At 38.0% G+C, this 21,571-nt stretch overlaps 1 protein-coding gene across 6 annotated transcripts in view; it reads left to right on the forward strand.

Moving 5' to 3' along the window:
• LOC122639828 (cysteine-rich receptor-like protein kinase 10) overlaps positions 1–21,571 on the forward strand; it is a 75,213-nt gene that overhangs the window by 30,446 nt on the left and 23,196 nt on the right. Inside the window, exons 3-9 of one of the 6 annotated variants that reach the window (XM_043832825.1) lie at positions 10,285–10,355; positions 10,703–10,828; positions 11,121–11,242; positions 11,415–11,625; positions 11,828–12,065; positions 12,663–12,813; positions 12,931–13,360. In XM_043832825.1, coding sequence (XP_043688760.1) covers positions 10,285–10,355; positions 10,703–10,828; positions 11,121–11,242; positions 11,415–11,625; positions 11,828–12,065; positions 12,663–12,813; positions 12,931–13,269 — 1,258 coding nt within the window. In that variant the 3' untranslated portion in view covers positions 13,270–13,360. Of the gene's footprint in view, positions 1–9,435; positions 10,356–10,702; positions 10,835–11,120; positions 11,243–11,414; positions 11,626–11,827; positions 12,066–12,662; positions 12,814–12,930; positions 13,361–21,571 lie in introns of those variants that run through there. The other 5 variants (XM_043832822.1, XM_043832824.1, XM_043832823.1 and 2 more) reach the window with 5 other exon arrangements.

Below are 21,571 nucleotides of genomic sequence, written 5' to 3' on the forward strand. Positions count from 1 at the left end.
TATCGGATCGGTATCAGCAAGGATCGGTTGTCTCGGATAAATTTGCCCTTCATTCTCCTTTAAAAATATGTATTTTTTGGCCATTTTATTCCTTGTCTGTGTTGTGTAACCGATATGATATCGACAAGGTGTAAAATCAGTATGGATCACCCAACACAGGCGCGATCCGATATCGATACTTAGAACCATGGCAATAAGCCCATGCTGCCATTTTTTGCCTAAAAGAAGATAAAAAATAATAATGAGTTTTTCTAGTTTGACAATCTGAGGGTATCTCTAGACCGGCACCCAAGTTCTAACATAAGGTTGATTGCTTATGGGTGAATTGCGTAGATCGGTGGACTTCAAAATCCCTTGCTCACATGTCAAGTTTCAGTCCAAACAGATTTTACAAAGTGAAACAAAAACATTAAAAAAAATTTAAGACTATCAAGAGGTTTCAAGTAGGGGTGTCAACCGGTCGAGCTTGGTCGGTCTCGATCGGGCCTAGCTGGGCCTCACCAATTTTATAAGCTGCACCGTGTCTGACTGTTTAGGCATTCGGGCTTGCCTGAGGTGGGTATGGTATGGTTTCATTTCAGTCGATCAGTGTTCGGTCTTTAATTGGGGCAGCCGTATTCGGGCTAAACAAGCCTAAACTGGGTCTAAAACGGGCTAATAAGCCATTTAACTCTAAACGGTCTTTAAACGGTGTGGACTTACTAATTGGCATGCAATCAGAATTTTAAATTCAAACCATCACACCATTGGGCACTCACTGTACACCTCAACTCAAAATCAAATAAAACTTATCCCAACTAAAATAGCAACAGAACACCAATTAGAAGCATATATAACAAAGTAAGTAGAAGGAAAAATAATAGCAACACAACACCGAATAGAAACACTTCTAACAAACTAAGTAGAGGGTAATAAAAAAATTGCAACACAATCCCAAATAGAAGCACATCTAACAAAGTAAGATCTAAAAACTAAAACTAAGTCCCATCTCACCTACGTTAAGTGTATCTAAATCTAACCAATAAATGTCAAAGACTAACAAAAAAAAGGAAATTTGGAGGGAAGGGGAGAGGAAGTTTATAAGTTAAAGGGTCGAACTAGGTCGGGCTGCAACAGGGCGGTCTAGGTGGGGCCTGGAATCGATCGGTCCGGACGGACGCCCAACTGGCTAGGACCCCACACCGGGACCGTCTGATTACTAAACATGTAGGGGTTAAGCCCGACACGTTTAGTAATCGGGCTGGGCCGGGTCGGGCTTTAACTGGGCGGGCTCTGTCAGGCTTGGTGGGCCGGGCCTAGAATTGACACCCCTAGTTTCAAGAGGATGCAAGGGCATTCACGGAAGTGTGTGTCATTATATGGATTAACATGTCACCAATCCAAACCATTACCATATGACGTTCCATATGACAAAAAATTAGGTCCTAGCTAGTCTAAAGATTCCCTTTACATCTTCTAGTCTAAAATGCCTACATTGTCTGAGTGCAGTTTTAGGCGAATGAGGGAACTCACATTGGAATTTGACAATAGAGAAAGGGCGTTTATGAAATATCACCCCCTTACATGAACAATGAAATGTGAGGTGGTGTGCAATTTCATTTTTGAGCTGGCATTGTGCAAATATTTTGCCCATACTTGATTTTATAATAGATTTTGACATGATTTGAATCAGAATGAATACAAACTCTTTCACCTTAACAGAAATTAAAGGCAGTAAAGGATAATTTGTTCCACCGCTGCTACTGGAAACCCTTTCTCTCCGTAGATAAATAATTTTTTGGCTTAGGTTGTCCAAAGCTAATATGGTAAGACTTCAAAACTTCAACAATCATTTAAATTTGGACAAAAATTTCTTCATCGCCCACATGAAGGCGTGAATGTTCAGCCACTATGGGGTTTTAGCATGTTAAAATACCCTACCAATACCCATATGCACTAGGCCAAATAAGGACCCACAAGGAGCCAGCAAGGGGGCCGTTAGGGCACATTTATTACTGCATTACTATACTGCTACTATTATTTTCAAGTAGGTTGTGAAGTAGAGGGGTCGAACTCTCAACCTTCCCCTGGACTAACGGCCTGCCACTAAGCTGAGCTAGATGCTCATATATAGACTGGCTTTTAGATCAGTTTGAATTAACTTAAGGCAAAAAGATTTGCGTACAACCCTGTACCATGCATGGTCGAGCACAGACCATGGAATGGGATAATAAGAGGTCAAAATGACCAAAACCCCTCCCCCTATTTAACGCATTATTACCTTCCCAGTATATGGCAATGCATGCTCCCTTGAAAAATATTGTGCAATATAATACGAAGCATACTATTGAATCTGGACATTAAATTCGTCACATAACAAGTATAAGGTATTAGGGTTTTTTTTTTTTTTTTTTTTTTTGTTTTTTTTTGTTTTTTTTTGTTTTTCCTTTCAATTCAACATATTGAATATCCCATGTTGCCCTAACATCTAACCAAAGAGGCAGGTACTAGAACTCTACATTGCTATATTGCACATTTGGTGTGATTATATGAAAGAAATCACTTTGGGGAAGTGTCTCTTGGCGCCATGGTGTTGGCTATTAATGCAATAGAACGTTGGCCTAAGCCCAGGGAGGGAAGATAAGAATCAAGAGGCTTGAACCAAAGACCTCCAGGTAGAGTGGGCTTTTACTCCCCACATTTCTACCAACAACTACGCTAAGTAGTTGTTCTCAGCCTAGGGAGAGATTACTTGTTCGTCTCTCCCCACCATTATACATCCTGGGCCGCCCTTCCTTAAATTGAGGACACCATTAACTTAGGAACTCCTTTCATATTGGAACATCTCCATTCCAAACTACTACCTCTGTTGGCATGCTATTGAAAGTTTTGATCGTTTATTTTTTAGTTGTCCCTTTTTCAAAGCTATTAAATTACTACGGTTGAAAATAAAAGCAATCATAAAAGTCCTAAACCTATCTTACAATGGGCTTATATTAAATAAACAAACTACTCATGGCTTGGGTTGATCTATCAATCAAATAAAATCTAAAATAATTAAAAATCTTAAAACTATATTCAATTACATTAAATAACTAATCATAAATTAAAATAAGTAATAAGATATAATTCTGGGCCTACATCATTATATGGACTAAGACTAATTTAAAATGGTTCCTCGCTCATCTTCCTCTTCCTTTTTGGTGACCGAGGATGATGTTGGATGTGTCAGGAATTCAAAGGAAAGTCACTTTGCAATTAGACTAGTAAATTGATTTTTTGTGTGTCGATCTATCATATTTGGTGGATTATTAGGAATAAGCGCAAATGGACCTCCTCCTCCCAATCTTATAATCAAATTTGGAATACCAATAAATTTGATGTCAATTCTAAAGTTAACCACCTTCTTGCCTCGGACTCTTACCTGCCCCTACAAACCAAATTAGGACAAGGAACAAATGAGAAGAACAAAAAGAGAGAGGGAGAGTGAGTTGCAACCTTATGAAGCTGTATGTGGTCCAATTAATTAATAATCGGCTGCGTCTTTATCCTGTTATGGTCCTATCCCTATTCGCCTATTCGGTTGGAATATATCCCTCGAGCCCACACATGGCCAAATAGAAGGATACAGCTTGATTAGTATTAGTCAATTACGTGCCTTTGACTCTTGACTTTTGAGGTGCAAAAACTATCATCAAATGAACACTTGACCCACATCTCACGCCAGCACCAGTTTCCATTACTCTTTGTCTTTGTCACTAGTGCGGGAGAGGAGCCCAATCGAATATTGTGAAAGAGTATGAGATGGAATTTGCACATGAGTCCAGTTCCTCCGCACGTATATGCGAGAGACAAGGCAATCACCGGTATAAAAAGGAGGAGGGGTATTTATGAAAACAAAATTAACATGTGATTGGCTTTGAGATGTACATTCAACTACACGTATGTGCAAATGATCCATTCTCTCTACTCATTGGCATCATGAAATCTTTTTTTCAATTAATATTATTTTGACCTTAATGAGAGGGTTATCTGCTTCGCTATGTGCCCTTGCGCCAATGCTCCAATGCTATGAGAGCATCAATAGGAACAAGATTTTCGCATCCATCTATTCATACAGTTGGAAGTTTCCACATCAGCATCAATGTGGCTAAAATCAATAGAGACATTATTGTTAAACTTTGCAACATGGCCATGCTGCCAGTTTTTTTACCTACAAGAAGACAAAAAATAATAATGAGTTTTTCTAGTTTGATGGGTAAGAGAGTATCTCTAGACCTGCACCCAAGTTCTGACATATGGCTAATTGCTTATGCATGAGTGAATTTTGTGGATTGGTGGATTTCAAAATCCTTTGCTCATATCTCAAATTTGAGTATAAACAGATTTTGTCAAGTCACAAATAAAAGCATTGAAAATTTTTTAAACTATCAAGAGGGTTCAAGAGGATGCATGAACATCCATGGAAGGGAATGCCATTATATTGAAGAGCGCATAACTAAATCTAAGTTTAAAATTTAACATGTCACCAATCCAAACCATTACCTAGATATCCATTCAATCTAAAGTACTACCATATGACCATCCATACGGCAAAAATTTGGGTCCTTGCTAGTCTAAAAATTCCTTTACATTTTATAATCTAGAATGCCTTTTCTATAAAGTAATTTATAAATTACCGTTCTATGAATACTTTATGGGCTGGAGAGGGTTCCCTATATTGTCCGAGTGCAGTTTCGAACGAATGAGGGAACCCCCTTTGAAATCTAACAATAGGGGAGGGGCATTTATGACATATCACCTCTTTACATGAATAATGATATGTGAGGGGGTGTGCAATTTCATTTTTGAGCTGACGTTGTGCAAATATTTTTTCCATACTTTATATTGTAACAGATTTTGACATGATTTGAATCCCATTGAATATAAACTCTATCTACATAATAGATAAAATAACGTAAAAGGGTATTACAATGACAGTTTTCTCTTGAAATTGATGTACTTAATCTATAAAGTTTGTGGCGATCCAGGCATTTCATACTAATTGATAACCCTATTTATAATTACAACTTATTTTCCTTTGAAAGTCTTTGTACTTTAGATTTAGCATGGCATATGCCTAGGTATGGTTTAAACTTTTCATAATGAATCAACTACTTTCTTTTTATTTTTTGGTAGAAGAATCAACTATTTTCTAATACAATAGAAAATTTGTAATCTTACTATTTCCCCTTTTAGTATAACATACTTCTTCTTTCAATGAGGGTAAAAATTATCATTTCACACACACACAAAATAACAACTCTTGAAAATGATTCAGTGGCAAGTTATTTTCAAATTATTTTTAAAATATTTTTTTAATCGTGATTTAAATAACTTTTGAGAAAAAAGCAAAATACATAAAATCCATTACAAAGTAATATTTTATTTTAGAGCAAGAGATCTCTATTTGGTCGTATGGTCTCTACACAAGCATCTGGGCCAATGGGAGAGCACGCTTAGGTATCTACCCAGGGGGCAAGGGGTCATTTCACGGTGCCCTGTGAGAGGGCATAAGAAACACCACCAAGTAGAGATCTTTTTTCCTTTATTTTAATATTATCATTCTTTAATTTTTATACAACATAAGTTAACGTATATTTTTATCATCTAATGGTTTTTTTTTTTTTTTTTTTGACAAAGTGCACACGCCAGTTCAAAAGGGTGTGTGTGTGTGTGTGTTTGTGTTCATGTAATGGTTGATGTTAATAATGTGATATACAAAATCACAATAATTGATGTCATATTTTTGTCATCTAATGGACAGCAACCCTTAGATCTCACATCTTGACATCAATTAGGACAAATACTCCCTCAAAACCTTTCTTGTATGATGTTCAAATGTTACCGTTAATCTAAATTTAATTTTTTCTCATAAAAAAAAAAAAAGATGTCATAGTTAAAAGCTTTCTTCTCAATCTAGTAGAGTTTTTTCTAGATAGAAAACAAAGATAGGACAATTACATCATTTTGTAAAGGATAACCAAATGCATTTTGCACTTAAAACTATATAACAATATCTCAATATTAAATATTTTCTTTAATAAACAATTGTTGCTGCATTAAAACAAAAAATTAGTAATTTCAAGTAGCACAATCAAAGCAAAAGTGATCAAATTTGCTTGTCGAAGTATTAGAATTGGGATTTTTTTTTATCGATACCCCTCAATGTGACAAATAATTTGCAACCTTATAGTATTTATTTTTATTTATTCCCTCGGTCTCTCCTCGTCACAACCGTATGGGGGGATTTACGTGGAATAAAACTGCATCCTGATGTTGTATCAATGGATCGAATTACCTGCCTTTTAGTGATAGGTAGGGTCTATCCAGTTTCAATAATGGGCAAATTTTGTGTATAATGCAATTCTTCCATTTTAAAATAAAAGAAAAAAGACTCTTTAAGCCGATTGCCTAGGATACACTAGCACCCTCTCTCTATCTCTCTCCTCCTCACACGAAATGACCTCTCTATATCCCCTTATGTATGAAACAGTTTCCTTCGTTACCTTGTCCATGGAAAAGAGAGATTCTCTTAATCTTTAATCTCCGGATCTGACCCTTTGATTCGATCGATGAAGAATATTTTGAATCTTCAACAATAGGAGGTAAAAGTTACTGATAAAACTCAAGGGACTATTGTGCTTGATGCTGGTGGTTTTCTCTTTATGGTGACTACTGACCATGTTTGTCCTAGTTCTGTTATTGTAGGGTGGCAGCGTTGGCTATACAATTGGGCTTTAAGACCGCTATCTCTGATGGACTTCATCGGGTCATCTTTCACCCAGACTGCTAGGTTCTTATCAACTGTCTATTAGATGAATCTTGATTGATTCTATTGATAGAGGAAACTGTGCTGATGGATGTTAGAGTCCTTCACTATTTTGTGTTTTTCTCTTTCTATTTTGTAGGTAGAAATGACAATGTTTGTGTCTATGCATGCTATTTCTAAATCGTTTTTGCTATACTCGTATTTGAGCAAGTAGACTACCAACCCCTAGTGGGCCTATAGGCCCTTGATACGATCCATAGGAAAAAAAAAAACCAGCTCTTTAGCCCCAATATCTATCATGTGGTAGTTGAGTGGGGCGGCTTTTGAGTATAATATTATATGTTGTCATTACTCTCAGAAGTTTGGGGTCCACTCTACCTTATCTTTATCCAAAACAAAATCCACTCTTATTTTCCCATGGGTGAAAGTTGAAAGACAACAATGCTTATTGTTAGGGATGTAAATGAATAATCGAACTCTGAATCCGAATCCGTATTTGTATTTGTTTATAAATATCTGTTCTAAAAAAAATCCAAATATTCAATAATAAAAAATTAAATAAATAATGATTTTGAGGGTTTTTCACGATTCAACAGGTTCTAGAATATGATGAATAAGAGAATCATGATCTAAGAGATATGGATTGAAAGTGAATTGTATCCGTTAAGAAGAGGAAAGTCCAGATTACACAAGATAGAAATGTAAACGAATGGTCGAAAATCCAAATCTAATCCATTTACATCCCTACTTATTATATCTTAAATTGGTTTAATTATCATAACAATTGCATAATACATTAATCTTCCACCTTAACAAAATTAAAGGCAGTGAAGGAAAATTTCTTCCACCGCTGCTACTGGAAACCTTTTCTTTCCGTAGATAAATAAATCATTTTCTTTGGAGTAAGTAGATAAGCAGAAAGCATTTATCATACTCACATTGACTTTTAGTTACCAAAAAAAAATTTCTTTGACCTAAGCTCTACAGACCTGTAAGACTTCGAAACTTCAACAAACAATTAAATAAATGACAAAATTTTTCTTAATGGCCCGTGAATATTCAGCCATTATAGGGTTTTACTATGTTTCCAAAAAACCCTCTCAATACCCTTGCGCGTGTCTAAACCCACCTCAATGAATGGATTTCAAAACTTGATTCTAGAATAAAAATAAAAAAAAGGGACCAATCATAGTGTAGGTTCATATTAGACTTAATTCGTGTTTTATTTGAGATGATCAAACTTGCTGCTGTATGAATTTTTTTTCTGTCATGTTCTGTTCCGTTTTCCTATGAGTGGAATTAGACCACTGTGGATAAAGAATAAGTGACAATAATGATCTGCTGCTATATATCTTGTAAGAGTATCAGATCCTGTAGATTAAGAGATTCTTTCTTCACAACTACGACGAATTATATATATAAATATTAGATTTTTTTTAGTGATAGACCCCACACATATGCTAGACAAGGACACACAATGAGCCAACAAGGGGGCCACCAGGGCACATTTATTACTACATTACTATACTGCTACTATTATTTTCAAGAAGGGTATGGAGCAGAAGGGTCGAACTCTCGACCTTCCCTTGGACTAACTGCCTGCCACTAAGCTGAGCTAGATGCTCATATACAGACTAGATTTTAGACCAGTTTGAATTGATTTGAGGCAAAAAGATCTACGCACAACCATGTACTATGCATGGTCGAACATAGACCGTGGGATGGGATAATAAAAGGTCAAAATGACCAAAAAACCTATCGCATTGTTACCCTTCCCAGTATATGGCAATGCATGCTCCATTGATGAAATGATAAATAATTTTTTTTCATGAAACCCACATCGAGAAGTGTATGATATAGTACTTGAATAATTGGAGAGAGGGTATAAATAGGGAGTGGCTAAATGGCACTTCTATTAGTGTATTTAGAAATTGAGACCTTCATTTAGTTGTTTCTTATTGTTCCTAAAAGCATTTGATGTAGTTTTTTATTTTTATTTTTATTTTTAATAGTGTAAATATTGCATTTCACATAAGAATTACAATAAATATTGTTGAACTAAGCTTTCTTCCACCCATAGAGGACGGTTAACCTACCATCCTAGGGTTCATAAACCCCTCCTAAGATTTTTGTATGTTCCAAAATACCCTCCCGATACCCTTTCATGCCCTCTTCCACCATATAGTGAGGGTGGAGGAAAACTCGATCCAATATTGTATTAAATAACGTTTAACTTTTTGAAAAAAAAAAAAAAAAAAAAAAAAAACAAAGAAGTAAAGATACAAATAATCTATTGACACTCCCATACTTTGATTTTTATAATTTAAAAGTGACCAATTAAAGATCATGAGAACATTTTCCCATGATTTATTATCAAATTGATCACATCGTGCTTTAGGTAGAATTAGGTTCGGGTCTACTACTCTACCAGAGAACAACCACTTCGAAAAAAACTTGTAAAAGTTGTAGTATAAGGGTAGTGTCGTCTCATATGGAAATTGATTTTGTTGACTACTCAAACCAAAAAGTCAAAACTGGTCTTTGGTCAGGATATACGTGTGGCTCCAAGGAACCATCCCTTGCCAGATACGACCTTATCTGACCCCACCTGAAAGACCCTCCCTGCGAATGGTTCTTCTTCTTCTTCATCTTCTTCATCTTCTTCATCTTCTTCTTCTTGAGCCCTGAGAGATTGAGAGAGTGAATGGTGGAGGAGGTGAAGAATTTGGAGAAACGATGGAACCACTTACCGACATGACCCCAAGAGCCACTCTCGTGTTGCTCTTCTCCTTCGTTGCCCTCTCTTGCTTGTTCAGATTCAGCAGCTGCGCCGACCCTACTTACGTCTACAACTCTTGCCCCAACACAACTACAGCTACCAGTGGCTACCTATCCAACCTCAACATCCTCCTCTCTTATCTTTCCTCCAACGCCACCTCTAACTCCAATAACACCTTTCGCAACGCCACCGTCGGCCAAAGTCTCAATACCGTTTACGGTCTCTACTACTGCAGAGGCGATGTCACCCGCGATGTCTGCCGTGATTGTGTCATCTTCGCCGCTAAAGCTATCACCCAGCAGTGCCCTAACGGGACAATCGCAGTCATGTGGTACGACGAGTGCACGTTGCGCTACTCCAACGAGTCCATCTTCTCCATTGTCACCTCTGCCCCTACCATTATGATGATGAATACACAGAGCATCACTGATTCAACTCGGTTTAACCAGCTCATGATCAATACGACGAACAAGGTCGCAACCAAAGCTGTTAACGACTCTAATCGATTCGCTACTCAAGAAGTTACTTATACGCAATTGCAGAATCTGTATACTATGGCGCAGTGTAGCCCTGATTTATCAGGGAAGGACTGTAATAGTTGCCTTTCCCGTGCCAATTCTCTTCTCCCCAATTGCTGTAGCAGCAAGGAAGGAGGAAGGGTTATAAATCCGAGCTGTGTTGTTAGGTTTGAGATATACCCTTTCTATGGACTCTCAGCTTCAGCACCGGCTCCTTCGCCTACTCTTGTTTCTCTGCCGCCTCCGAGTAACGGAAGTACCATTTCTGGTGAGCTATTCTGCTTTCTACTTATTTCGAACTGTCGATGTAAACTTACGGATCCATTAAATCATGTTCAAATTTGGTTTTTTTTTTTTTTTTTTGGGTTGGGGGTGGGGGTGAGAGAAAGAGGATTGTTCTAGAAATAGGAATTACTTCTAAAAACTTTATCAAGCAATTCAGGCTCAGGGAACGATTCTTCTAATTCCAAGCTTGAAATTAACTTTTTTTTTTGGTATTATGAGTTGTGAAGATCTAAAGTGTCATGGCCTAGTATCAGATGTAAATCTGAAATTGGTATTTATCATCATGAGTCATATTTGAGAATATTAATTTTTGTTTAATTCTTTATGCAGGAAAAAAAGGAAGCTCGGTTACCAAATTTGTTGCCATTTTTGTGCCAATTGCCGCTGCAGGAGTGATTCTTTTCTGTATTCTCTGTTTGCTAATCCGGAAGAAAAAGAAGGCATCAAAGGACAAAGGTAGAAGCTTTGGTCTTTTTATCTACTTTAAAACACTCGATTTGATCATCCAAAGAACAGTGTCTTGGCTCCTTGAACTTGATGACATGGAGAGTTCAATCTTGGATTTGGAGCCGTAGATTTACAGATGTAAGATCTGAATGTGATCTTGCATCTTTTATCTCAGGTGGCTAAAGAAGCCAATGGTTTCTAGTCTTCTTGAACATCTTGATCTTGTTGGGGTGTTTATTTACTCATTCATTCTTTTAAAAGATCAGATTTTAACTTATCTCCCCTTGTGGCTTGTGCACAGATGGAAACGCAATCAAAAGTGCGGCCTCGTTGCAATTTGAGTTCAGTGTGGTCCTCGCAGCCACAAACAACTTTGCTGAGGTCAATAAAATTGGTGAAGGAGGATTTGGTTCTGTTTACGTGGTAAGAAAGAAGTTACAGACATGTAGCAAATGAACTAGAATCCTTATATGTCAAATTTCATTGTGCCATAGATAGAAATTCTGATTAGATATGAATTGGGAATAATTGAAAGTAATTTTCATTCGATCATGAAGATACAGAAGTTTATTAATCACTTGTATTATGTCCTCAGGGTAAACTTCCCAACGGACAAGAAATTGCTGTCAAGAGGCTCTCAAAACATTCAGGCCAAGGTGCAGAAGAATTCAGGAACGAGGTTTTGTTAGTTGCAAAGCTTCAACACCGCAATCTAGTTAGGCTATTGGGATATTCCTTGGAGGGAGAAGAAAAGATCCTTATCTATGAGTTTGTACCCAACAAAAGCCTCGATTACGTCCTATTTGGTTTGTCCCACAGACACTTCTCTCCCTCTCTTTGTCTTTTCCAGAGTGGTTTTCTCTTATGTTACTGGGATTACATTCCAATTTATGCAAATGTGAAAGTACAACTGAAACTCATGGCACTTCATCCTCTTTCAGGATGAATTGTTTGTCAACTTGATCGAATCCTAAATTCTGATCTACCCTTTTATTTGGATAACCACAGATCCTGAGAAATGCTCACAGTTAGATTGGCGGAGACGTTACAAGATCATAGAAGGGATTGCTCGAGGGCTTCTGTATCTTCATGAAGATTCCCGCCTTCGAATTATTCATAGGGATCTTAAAGCCAGCAATGTCTTGTTAGACGGGGAAATGAATCCCAAGATCTCAGACTTTGGGATGGCAAGAATATTTGGTGTCGACCAAACTCAAGCAAATACAAACAGAATAGTTGGGACTTAGTAAGTTTCAGAACCTCATTCCTTCTTATAGTTATGATAAAAAATAAAAAATAAAAAATCATTTTGATGTATTCACATTTGTCAAGTTCTTAAATATTTGGTTTTTCTCCCTTCCAATAGAAAGTGTTGGCTAATATTTGTAGGCTCCACCAGGCCTGGTGTGGAATAATCTACAGCCTTTATTATCTTGTTTCACAAAAGCAGCGAACTAAAGGAAATAGATATAGTATTAGATTGGTTTGGTGAGTCGTACCTGTCCTGAATTTGGACAAGGCTTATAGCAGTTAGACCTAGCTCAAAAATAAGTGGTATGATTTTTCATGAAGATGGTTCAGCCCATCTGGAATTGTCGACATGAAAATGTATTCTTGGTTAGGACTAGCCAACCTGTCATCAGTTGCCACAACAAAGGTTTGCCAACTTTTCTTTCCTTCCCAAACCAACCCCGCCCCCCAAAAAAAAAAAAAAAGAGAGTTTCGGTTGGGCCTTGAAGCTATTTATAGCATCCAGTGAAAAATAATTGAGGAGAAATGTGATCTAGTAGAATGTATCTAGTTACCGTTAGTTGTTAAATTTTCTAATAATAATTGCTCGCAGTGGTTACATGTCTCCGGAGTATGCAATGCATGGGCAATTCTCTGTCAAATCAGATGTATTCAGCTTTGGTGTATTAGTTTTAGAGATTATAAGTGGAAAGAAGAACAGTAGTTTCTATCAAACAGACTTTGCGGAGGACCTTATAAGCTATGTAAGTCTTTTTCATTCAGATACTATATATTGCTACTATCTACTAGAACATCAGTAGGTCCTTTAGTTTGCCTTAAACCAGAGGTACCTAATGACTATTATGGACCCATTGTTGCAGGCATGGAGACATTGGACTGCAGGAACAACGTCTGATATGATTGATCCAATCCTGAGAGAAAATTGTTCAAGAAGTGAAGTGATGAGATGCATTCAAATGGGGTTATTGTGTGTTCAGGAAGATGTAGATGACAGACCCACTATGGCAAACATTGTCCTTATGTTGAGCAGCTTTTCAGTTACTCTTTCAGTACCCTCACAACCGCCAGCATTTTTTGTGCGAAGCAGAATGGAATCAGGCATGAAAAAAATGAAAGATGCCGAATCAGATCAATCTATAAGCAGGTCGATACCAATTTCTCTCAACGAAGTGTCAATCAGTGAGTTAGAGCCCCGATAATGAGAGTGGATCAAAGGTAATGCAGAATAAGTGTATGCTAGTCATCAACTGTGATTGGGTTTGTGCAACACTTAGTTATACCTTGGATGGAAATAAGCCATTCATGGAAGCAAGTGATGAAGGAGCAAAATAGCACTAAAAATTTCTATAAAGTTGTAGAATAAGAAATTTGAGGAACTTTTAACTGAGGAAGAGAAATTTAAGGAAACCGAAGTCCTTGTATGCTAGGGATAATTCTTGCATGATGAGCTTGTTAGGGAAGTACTTTACAAGCAGTCAGTATATCTGGGCAACCACCCTATTGAGTTGTCTCCAACGGGGTGCCTAGGCTCTGTGGTCTTTCTTGTTGGTATTGCTGTTGTGGTGGTTGTACTAATGTTGTTGTACTAAAGAATGCTTTGTATTTCATCTCTCTTTTCATTTGCAATAAAATTTATGTAAATTACTATTACTCCTCTATACTTGCTCTATAATTACTCAAACTTCCTGCTCAAAACTTCTTTTCTGGTTTCCACCTTTATTTCTTCTCCGATATGTTAAAACCTCATGAAAATACAGTCTCACTGTCAAATCTGTTATCTTAATTTTTTTTTACAAGAAACTCATTATTGTTTATTCGGTTGGTGTTCCAAGTCGGTTTCTGGCGAATCTGGATAAAGCTCAATGGGAGGTTAATGCCGAAGGGCTGCCTTCCTTATTTGAGTTCCAAGTTCAGAACTCATGCATGCTTTTTTTTAATGCAAATTTCGTGTATGAGCCCAGGCCAACCCTGTTAGGCTCAGCGTAACCTAGTCCTGCCCAGATTGACTCTGTGTTTGTGTGTGTATCTCAGCCCAGGCCCAATACTGTTGGACTCAGTCTAACCCAGCCCAGCCCCAATTGTCCCAATTGGGGAACACATTGAAGCAGGGCAATGTATATTAAGAAAAGCCAAGAATGCCTATTAAAAAAAGGACCTCTCGGTGGTGATTGAAGACATTTTAAAAAACAGAGTATGTTAATATGTTCATATAGTAACTCAATAAAATACATTTATTGTATACGTAGGGTCGGGCTTACAGTGCCTGGCCGTTCCGGACTCAACCCAAGGCTTCAGCCCATGCCCAGTGGGATCGGGCCTGAAAATCCCAGCTCAAGCGTACCATATGGGCTGAAATGCTTAGCCCAGACTCTGTTTGGTCTCAGGGCGGGCTTGGGCTGGAAGGGCTTTTTTGACACCCCTGTCACCCCTACTTTTGAAGACCACGTTCCTAAAGTTTATTATGGAGCTGCCCACAAGTAAGCATGGACTTCCAATTAGAGCATCTGTGGATCCAGATCCTCTACTGCCCAGCTGCCCTGTCCTGCCGTGTGCTGTGCAAACACAACAAGGTGGGAAATGACCGCCTTACCCCCACTTGGGCAGGGGTAAAGTTGTCATTTCATGCCTTATTGTGTCTGCGCAGCATGGCAAGATGGGACAGCTCGGCAGTCGAGGATCCAAATTGCTCGTTGTAGGGCACCCCCGAGGAGGAGCAAACGCTTTACAAGGAGGGTAAGGACCTGGGTGACCCTATAAGACACAACCATGTAGACATCGATCATCGTTAATGCTATCGTTACCTCCTGCAACCTCCCTCTCTAATGGCTTCCCACAATGGTTCTTCTTGTCCCTTCTCGGCAGTCGAAGGACAGTTGCCTTGAACTATGCACCCTTGAAACCCAGCTCGTGCAAGCTTCAACTATCCCCTTCTCCATTTTTCTCTGCAACCAACAATCCACAAGCTACCTTGGTACCTCCGCACGGAAAATGAAGAACGACTCAAAAGGGAGAGAGAGTGAGAAGGCATGGCTCGGGATCGGACTAGGTATTGCGTTGGGATCGGCCGATCCACCGATAACCATCCCAACTTCCCCAAAAAACTTGCTCCCAAGTCCCAACAGTTAAATATTCAATGTTTTTTTATAAAAACCAATGCCTTATTATTATTTTTTTTGGGGGGTAGAACAAAACCGAATGCCAATATCCTTATCTCCATTGGAAATATATAATGTTAATATGGTTGTAATTTTATGATCCCGATACAATTTCTGGAAATTACCAATTGACAATAGCATAAAAATATATAATTTAAATTTACAATCTTGATATAATTTCTAGACATATTACATAAAATAAATTTTTTACATAGAAATTTTCAGTTTATGCAATATTTAACACAAAAAAATTATTTTATTTCTACTTTTCATTTTTTATATTGAATGGGTTTTTTCTGAAATTTTATAAAAAATGTTTTTTTTTTCCACAAACTTGTTGTAATATTTGTTGCATTTTTATTTGATATTTCACACAAATTTGATTAAACTTAAAGTTTTTTTGTAAATATTTAATTTTATTCTTTATTATATTTTTGAGGATTTTTATTTTTTAATTTTGGGAAGTAGTTTTTTGTCTGGGAGTGTGGCCTACGCTAGCACTCCCATGTATCTCTCTCTCTCCTCCTCAAAACAAGGGGTCATAGGTGTCTTTTCACATGGGGAGGAGAGAGCTAGACTCAAGGGAGTGCTGGCATAGGCCACACTCCTGGATAGATTTATTTTTCCCTTTAATTTTTTAGATGATACCTGATAAAAATAGGTATGTTGACTCAGTGTATAAGATTTTTCTCGATAATCCTTTATCAATTATGATTTCTGATTTCTTTTTTTTTTTTTTAATAATTAATCTCGAGGAAGTGAGACTAAGACAATGGGTTTCTTCTCAAAGGTCACACCATATTTATAAATAGGGAAATTTACGAAACACCCCCTAAAAATGGGCCGATACTCAGATCACCTCCTCTACACTAACAGTGTTAGTCTGCTATTAGTTATTGGTGTAAAAGGACTATTTTACCCTTGTACTAAATCATTAGAATCAAATTTACAATACTACCCTTTCCTATTCTTCTCATCTTGTGTTTCTTCAAACCCTAGCTGACGCCCGATGGTGATACCCCTACCCCATTGCTCAACGCCATCTCCGTCTCCGTTCACAATGGTGGCCACTGGGTGGCCAGGGGGTGATTGCAGATCCAAACCCTAGTCGGCGACTCTCCTTTCTACCTGCAACTTAAGAAGATGCTTCTGATCCTTAGAGAAATCTTCATTGGCAAACTCTCATTTCTCCGGGTCAATCTTCCGGAATCCCTATCAAATAAAGACAAATCACTTTCTCAATTCAGCACAAATCATTCATTCTGATTCTCGATCTCAATTGCCCACAATAAATAATAACTTCAAAAAACCAAATTTTAGCATATGCCCATTTGAGCTATAACCGATCCCATCATCTTACTTCAACTATGAAGCGAAATTACAATAACAAGAATTCGATTAACGAGCAGATCTAGTTCAAACGGCTAAGAAGAGATGTCAATCAAAGTCACCCGAAGGTGAAACCCCTAGTTAGGGGTGTCAATAAAGCCCGGCTGGCCTGAACTCGCTCTGAGCCGACCCGAACCTGATTTTTTAACCCTAAGGGCGGGTTTGGGTTTAGTTAAAGTCTGGCCCTGGCAAGGTCGGATCGGGTCGGGTCAGGGTCAAGGTTTAGATCCCGGGCTTAGCCCCTGCCCGACCCAACCCGACCCTGTATTAATTATAAGTATATAATATTGCATATATATATATATATATAGCCTTACAAAAAAATTAAAAAGCAAAAGACAAAAAAAGCCCTAAAGGCACACGGGATTACAGACAAAATCAAGGTCAGGGTCAGGGTCAATCAGGGCCAACCCCACCTTGCTCGACCCTATCAGGGTCTATCAAGGCCGGGTCGGGTCAGGAAAAACCATGACAGGGTCGGGACTGGGTTGAGGGTTTCTTGGCCCTGGCAGGATCGGATCGGGTCAGGGTTTAGGTTAAGGCCTCTAGGGTTGGGTTAGGGTTTAGGGCAGGCCCGGCCCAACCCGACCCATTGACACCCCTACCCCTAGCCGGCGACTCTCCATTCTACCTACAACTTGAACAAGTCAAAGTTGCAGGTTTCGGTTCTTACAACAGTGATCTTCTTTGAAGCTGAAACCTAAAGGGTAAATATGCCAACAGATGGAGAGCGTATACCCAGAAAATGAGGCGGAAGGAAGAGGAGATGAGAGAAAAGGCCTTGAACTCATACACTATTTGGAACATGAATTGCAGAGGTGGGGATTGAATCAGGGTAGTTCAAACCCTAACTCCATTCAGTTTAGCAATTTGGGGAAGAAGGAGAGGGAATATTCCCTCTCCGATTCCTTATTTTAATTAAGAAAAAAAAAGAGTACATGTTGGGTTTTAAGATCTAAGGGTAAAATAGTAATTATACTCTTCTCAAGGGTAGTTTAGGGTTTTCAAAAAATTTAACTAGCTGACTTCATCAGTTAACTAACGGTAGGGTCTAATTTGAGTATAGGGCTCTAATGCAGGGGATGATCTGAGTATCGACTCATTTTCAAGGGGTGTTTCGTAAATTTTCCTTATAAATAAGGGCAGGCCCACATGTTTTAAGGTATAAAGAATATTTAACCACAAAATTTTGAACAATATGAATAAAAAAAGTCAGAGTGAATAAATCCATTCACTCCTCATGGTGCTATGGAAAATTACCTTATTTTATATTAATAACCGTAATTCGTCTTGATCAGGTTTGACTCGCGGAACAATGTCAAAAGGTCATGTATAATAGCAATGTGAAAAAAAATTAGTAGTATGATGTTTAGTCCTTAAGACTTTATATGATGATGCATTCCATTTAAACAAGGAAATTTCAATTGTAATGATGCCTCCAATGTTTTCTAGCTCAAGACCATGTATATAAGGTTGGGAGCATGACCCAGGGTTTTAGGTGTCAGTCTTGGATTGGTCATATTGGATGATTCATATTGGTATCGACCGATATTGATACTGATACTTGGTCGATATCAGATTGATGAATGATATATACTCAGTACGGATAGAGGGTATAATGATCAAAATACAATCTAATATCGATATCTTTAAGGTAAAACTATCTGATACGGTCGATACAGGCCAATACTAATACCGGTACTGATATGATACTGATATCAATACCTAAAACTATGGCATGACCTGTCGTGGATGCTCATCACGCCAGAGATCTTCCTAGAACTGAATGTTTATTGGTTTCTTGCAATTTGTAATAAATGACTTGAATTAAGGGAAGTGATTGAATGTGCTCAGATTGGTGTTCTGATTGGGAAGGTTTGGTGGAATTCATTTAGATTTCTTGATTGGAATGAGAGGCAAAGCATTCCAGTAAATTCGGCTGTGTTTGGTATGCATTCTTGTAATGCATTTCAGGTCAATTTCACATTTTCGGATGATAAAAACAAGTAAACAACAATTTTTATCGTCTAAAAATATAAAATTGACTTAGAATGCATTCCAATTAAAAAAATACACACCAAACACTGCCAAAATATCCAATTTATTGATATCTTGTACTCATTCCCAGCTGTGGGTTTGTCTATAGTTGATCCTTTTACTATTATATTCTGCTTACTAGGTTTTGCTGTTTTTTTATGCAAGTAAATTTTTTATATAAAAAAGTTCTGGTAAATGTTGTTAGTTGGGGAAACAAAGTAAAAGGAGAAAACATTCCAAATGATCAGTGTTGGGGAGGCTCCACTTGTTCAGTGTTCAGCAGGACCAAGTCCATATTTACCCCAAAAAGGTAATGTGAGTGGAATGGTTTTATATTGCTGAGGTTACATAATTTATTCTACATTATGCATACCAATTTTTGTTCTTTATTCTACACGTGCACAAAAAGAAGAGAGAGAGAGAAACAAAAGGATCTAGCGCCAACATGGGACTGCAATGAAAACACACATGGAAGCATCAAAAGGACAGGATTTATGTCTTTCATGGGGTATGACAGTCATTTCGCCCCATCATGTGAATCGGCATAGGAGCCACCCTCCCAAAAAGGCTCTCTCTCTCTCTCTCTCTCTCTCTCTCTCTTTCTTGACCAAACAACCATAATTTTTCTTTCTTTTTCTATATATTTTTGGGTAAATTACACGTCACCCCTGGTTTTGAAACGAAACTCAAATGATCCTCTAATTTTTGAAAAAACTCAAATCACCCTCTCTACAGTAACGGTGTTAGTCTGCTATTAGTTATTGGTGTGAAAGGACTATTTTCCCCTTCTACTAAAACATTAGATTTAAATTTTCAATACTACCCTTCCTTCATCTTCGACATTGGTCAAGGATTGTTTAGGGATTTAAATGTATTTAACTGGGTGACATCATCACTTAACAGCATAAAACTAACGGTAAGGACTAGTTTGTCATATTGGGGTCTAAACCAGGGGGTGATTTGAGTTTTTTAAAAAATCAGGGTTGATCTAAGTTTCATTTAAAAACCAAGGAGATGACATGTAAATTACCCTATATTTTTTTACATTCAAACACAGCCGAAATGATTTCTTTTTTCCGCTCATAAATTGGTCTTAGAAAGTTTTTTTCAGAAAGAGCTAACGAATCCACCAAAGAGAGCTTTTTGACTCTGAGAATTCAAACAACATATTAAAAGGGGATGGACCCTCACGAGTTCAGATCTACTACTCACATGGGGACGGGTGAGGACTGAACTAACTCCTCCTTTGGGTGTGAGTTCCACCTCTAGGGGGTGGGTCCCACGTCCCATGGAAGGTTTAGATCTATCCTCATCCGTCCCCATGTGGGTAGCTGATCCGGACTCGGACCCTCACAGGGGCAGCTCTCTTTAATTAGGAGATTTTATCCACGTCTTATTTGAGATGATCAAGGCTGCATTAACGGTGTTTCTACACGGGCCATGCCTAAAGTTGTTTTTAGACCGTAGCTCAATTTTACCATATGTTATGTGAAATGGGACAAAAGGTTGTACAATATAAAAATTTTAAGGAAAAAAGAACTCTGTCAGGAGTGTGGCCTAAGCCAGTTCTCCCATGAGTCTATCTCTCTTTACCACATATGAAAAGACATCTCTATCCCCTTGTTTGGAGAAGGGAAGAGGTAGACACATGGGAGTGTTAACGTGGGCCACACTCCCAGAAAGAAAACTGCTTCCCAAATTTTAATTTAACGGGTAATATTCTCTTTTCGAAAGTATACCATACATTAGCACCTTTTTTTTTTTTTTTAAATTTTTAAATTTTTTATTTTTCTCCTCCCCCATTATGGGAGGAGAGAGAAAATCAGGGAACACTAGCTTATGCAACACACTCAAATAGAGAACTCAATCCCTTAATTTAATTTGGAGTTGACCAAACTACAAAAGATGTGTATACCACTACCTGGATGTTTGGTACGTAGTTATGCACGTCTTTAGACATTATAATTATTTCCTCTAGTTTACCTGCTTGGCCTAGTTCCCCAGTGCTTCTAAAGAGGGATGTGGACCCCATCCTGACAGAGTGTTTGAGCAAGGGTAGGGTGGTCATTGTGCTCCCCCTTGTTAGAGGCACTAGGGAACTGGACCGGACAGAGAACTGGAGAGGATAAAGATCCCTTTAAGCATGCTTAGCACTTCACACAATTGTGGAGGAGGGGGGGAATCTCTTCACCGCATAAAAAAAGCTTACCATTCATCAGCACTCAATTAGGCTGCAAGGTCATTGTAGCTAGAGGTGTAAATGAATAGTCAAAATCCATTTTCGTATTCGTGTTCGCATCCGTTTAGCACTATCTGAATCCGTCCGAAAACTAAACGGATGTGGATACGGATAGGCTATAGCTATCTGAAAAGCTATATTTACACGTAAATGGATAAAATATCCGATCCATATCCGAGTTCGTATCCGTTTAGCACTATCCGAATCCGTTTGATAGCTAATCAGATGCGAATGCGGATATAGCACTATCCGAGCCGAATCCGATCCGTTTACAGCCCTAGTTGTAGATGATATTGTTTCCCTTTTGTAGATGTTTTGCTTTTGGGTATTTTCCCATGTTCGTCGAGATTCTATTTAGATGACTCACCTTCTGGCTAAAAAAAGTGCCTCTAAATCCAACCTCATTTGCTTGTACATTTTCCTTCCCTGCGTCCGCGCTTCTCTTAAACCCATTTTTGTCAATAAAATTCTTTTATTCTTTAATCAAAAAAGAAATAATAAAAAAAAAAAGCCTAATATTAATATTTGAAATGTTTTCATTTATGACCCTGCGGTCCCTGCCCCACACATGGTCAAAATTGAGTTATCAACCTTCCACTTAGAAAAAAAATTATAATACTAAAGAAAGAGAAGATTGGGCACACCCACTCTAGAGTCTATATAAACTAAGCAGGCGGGAGC

Source organism: Telopea speciosissima, chromosome 9, assembly GCF_018873765.1.
Source record: "Telopea speciosissima isolate NSW1024214 ecotype Mountain lineage chromosome 9, Tspe_v1, whole genome shotgun sequence".
In the NCBI taxonomy this organism is placed as follows: Eukaryota; Viridiplantae; Streptophyta; class Magnoliopsida; order Proteales; family Proteaceae; genus Telopea; species Telopea speciosissima.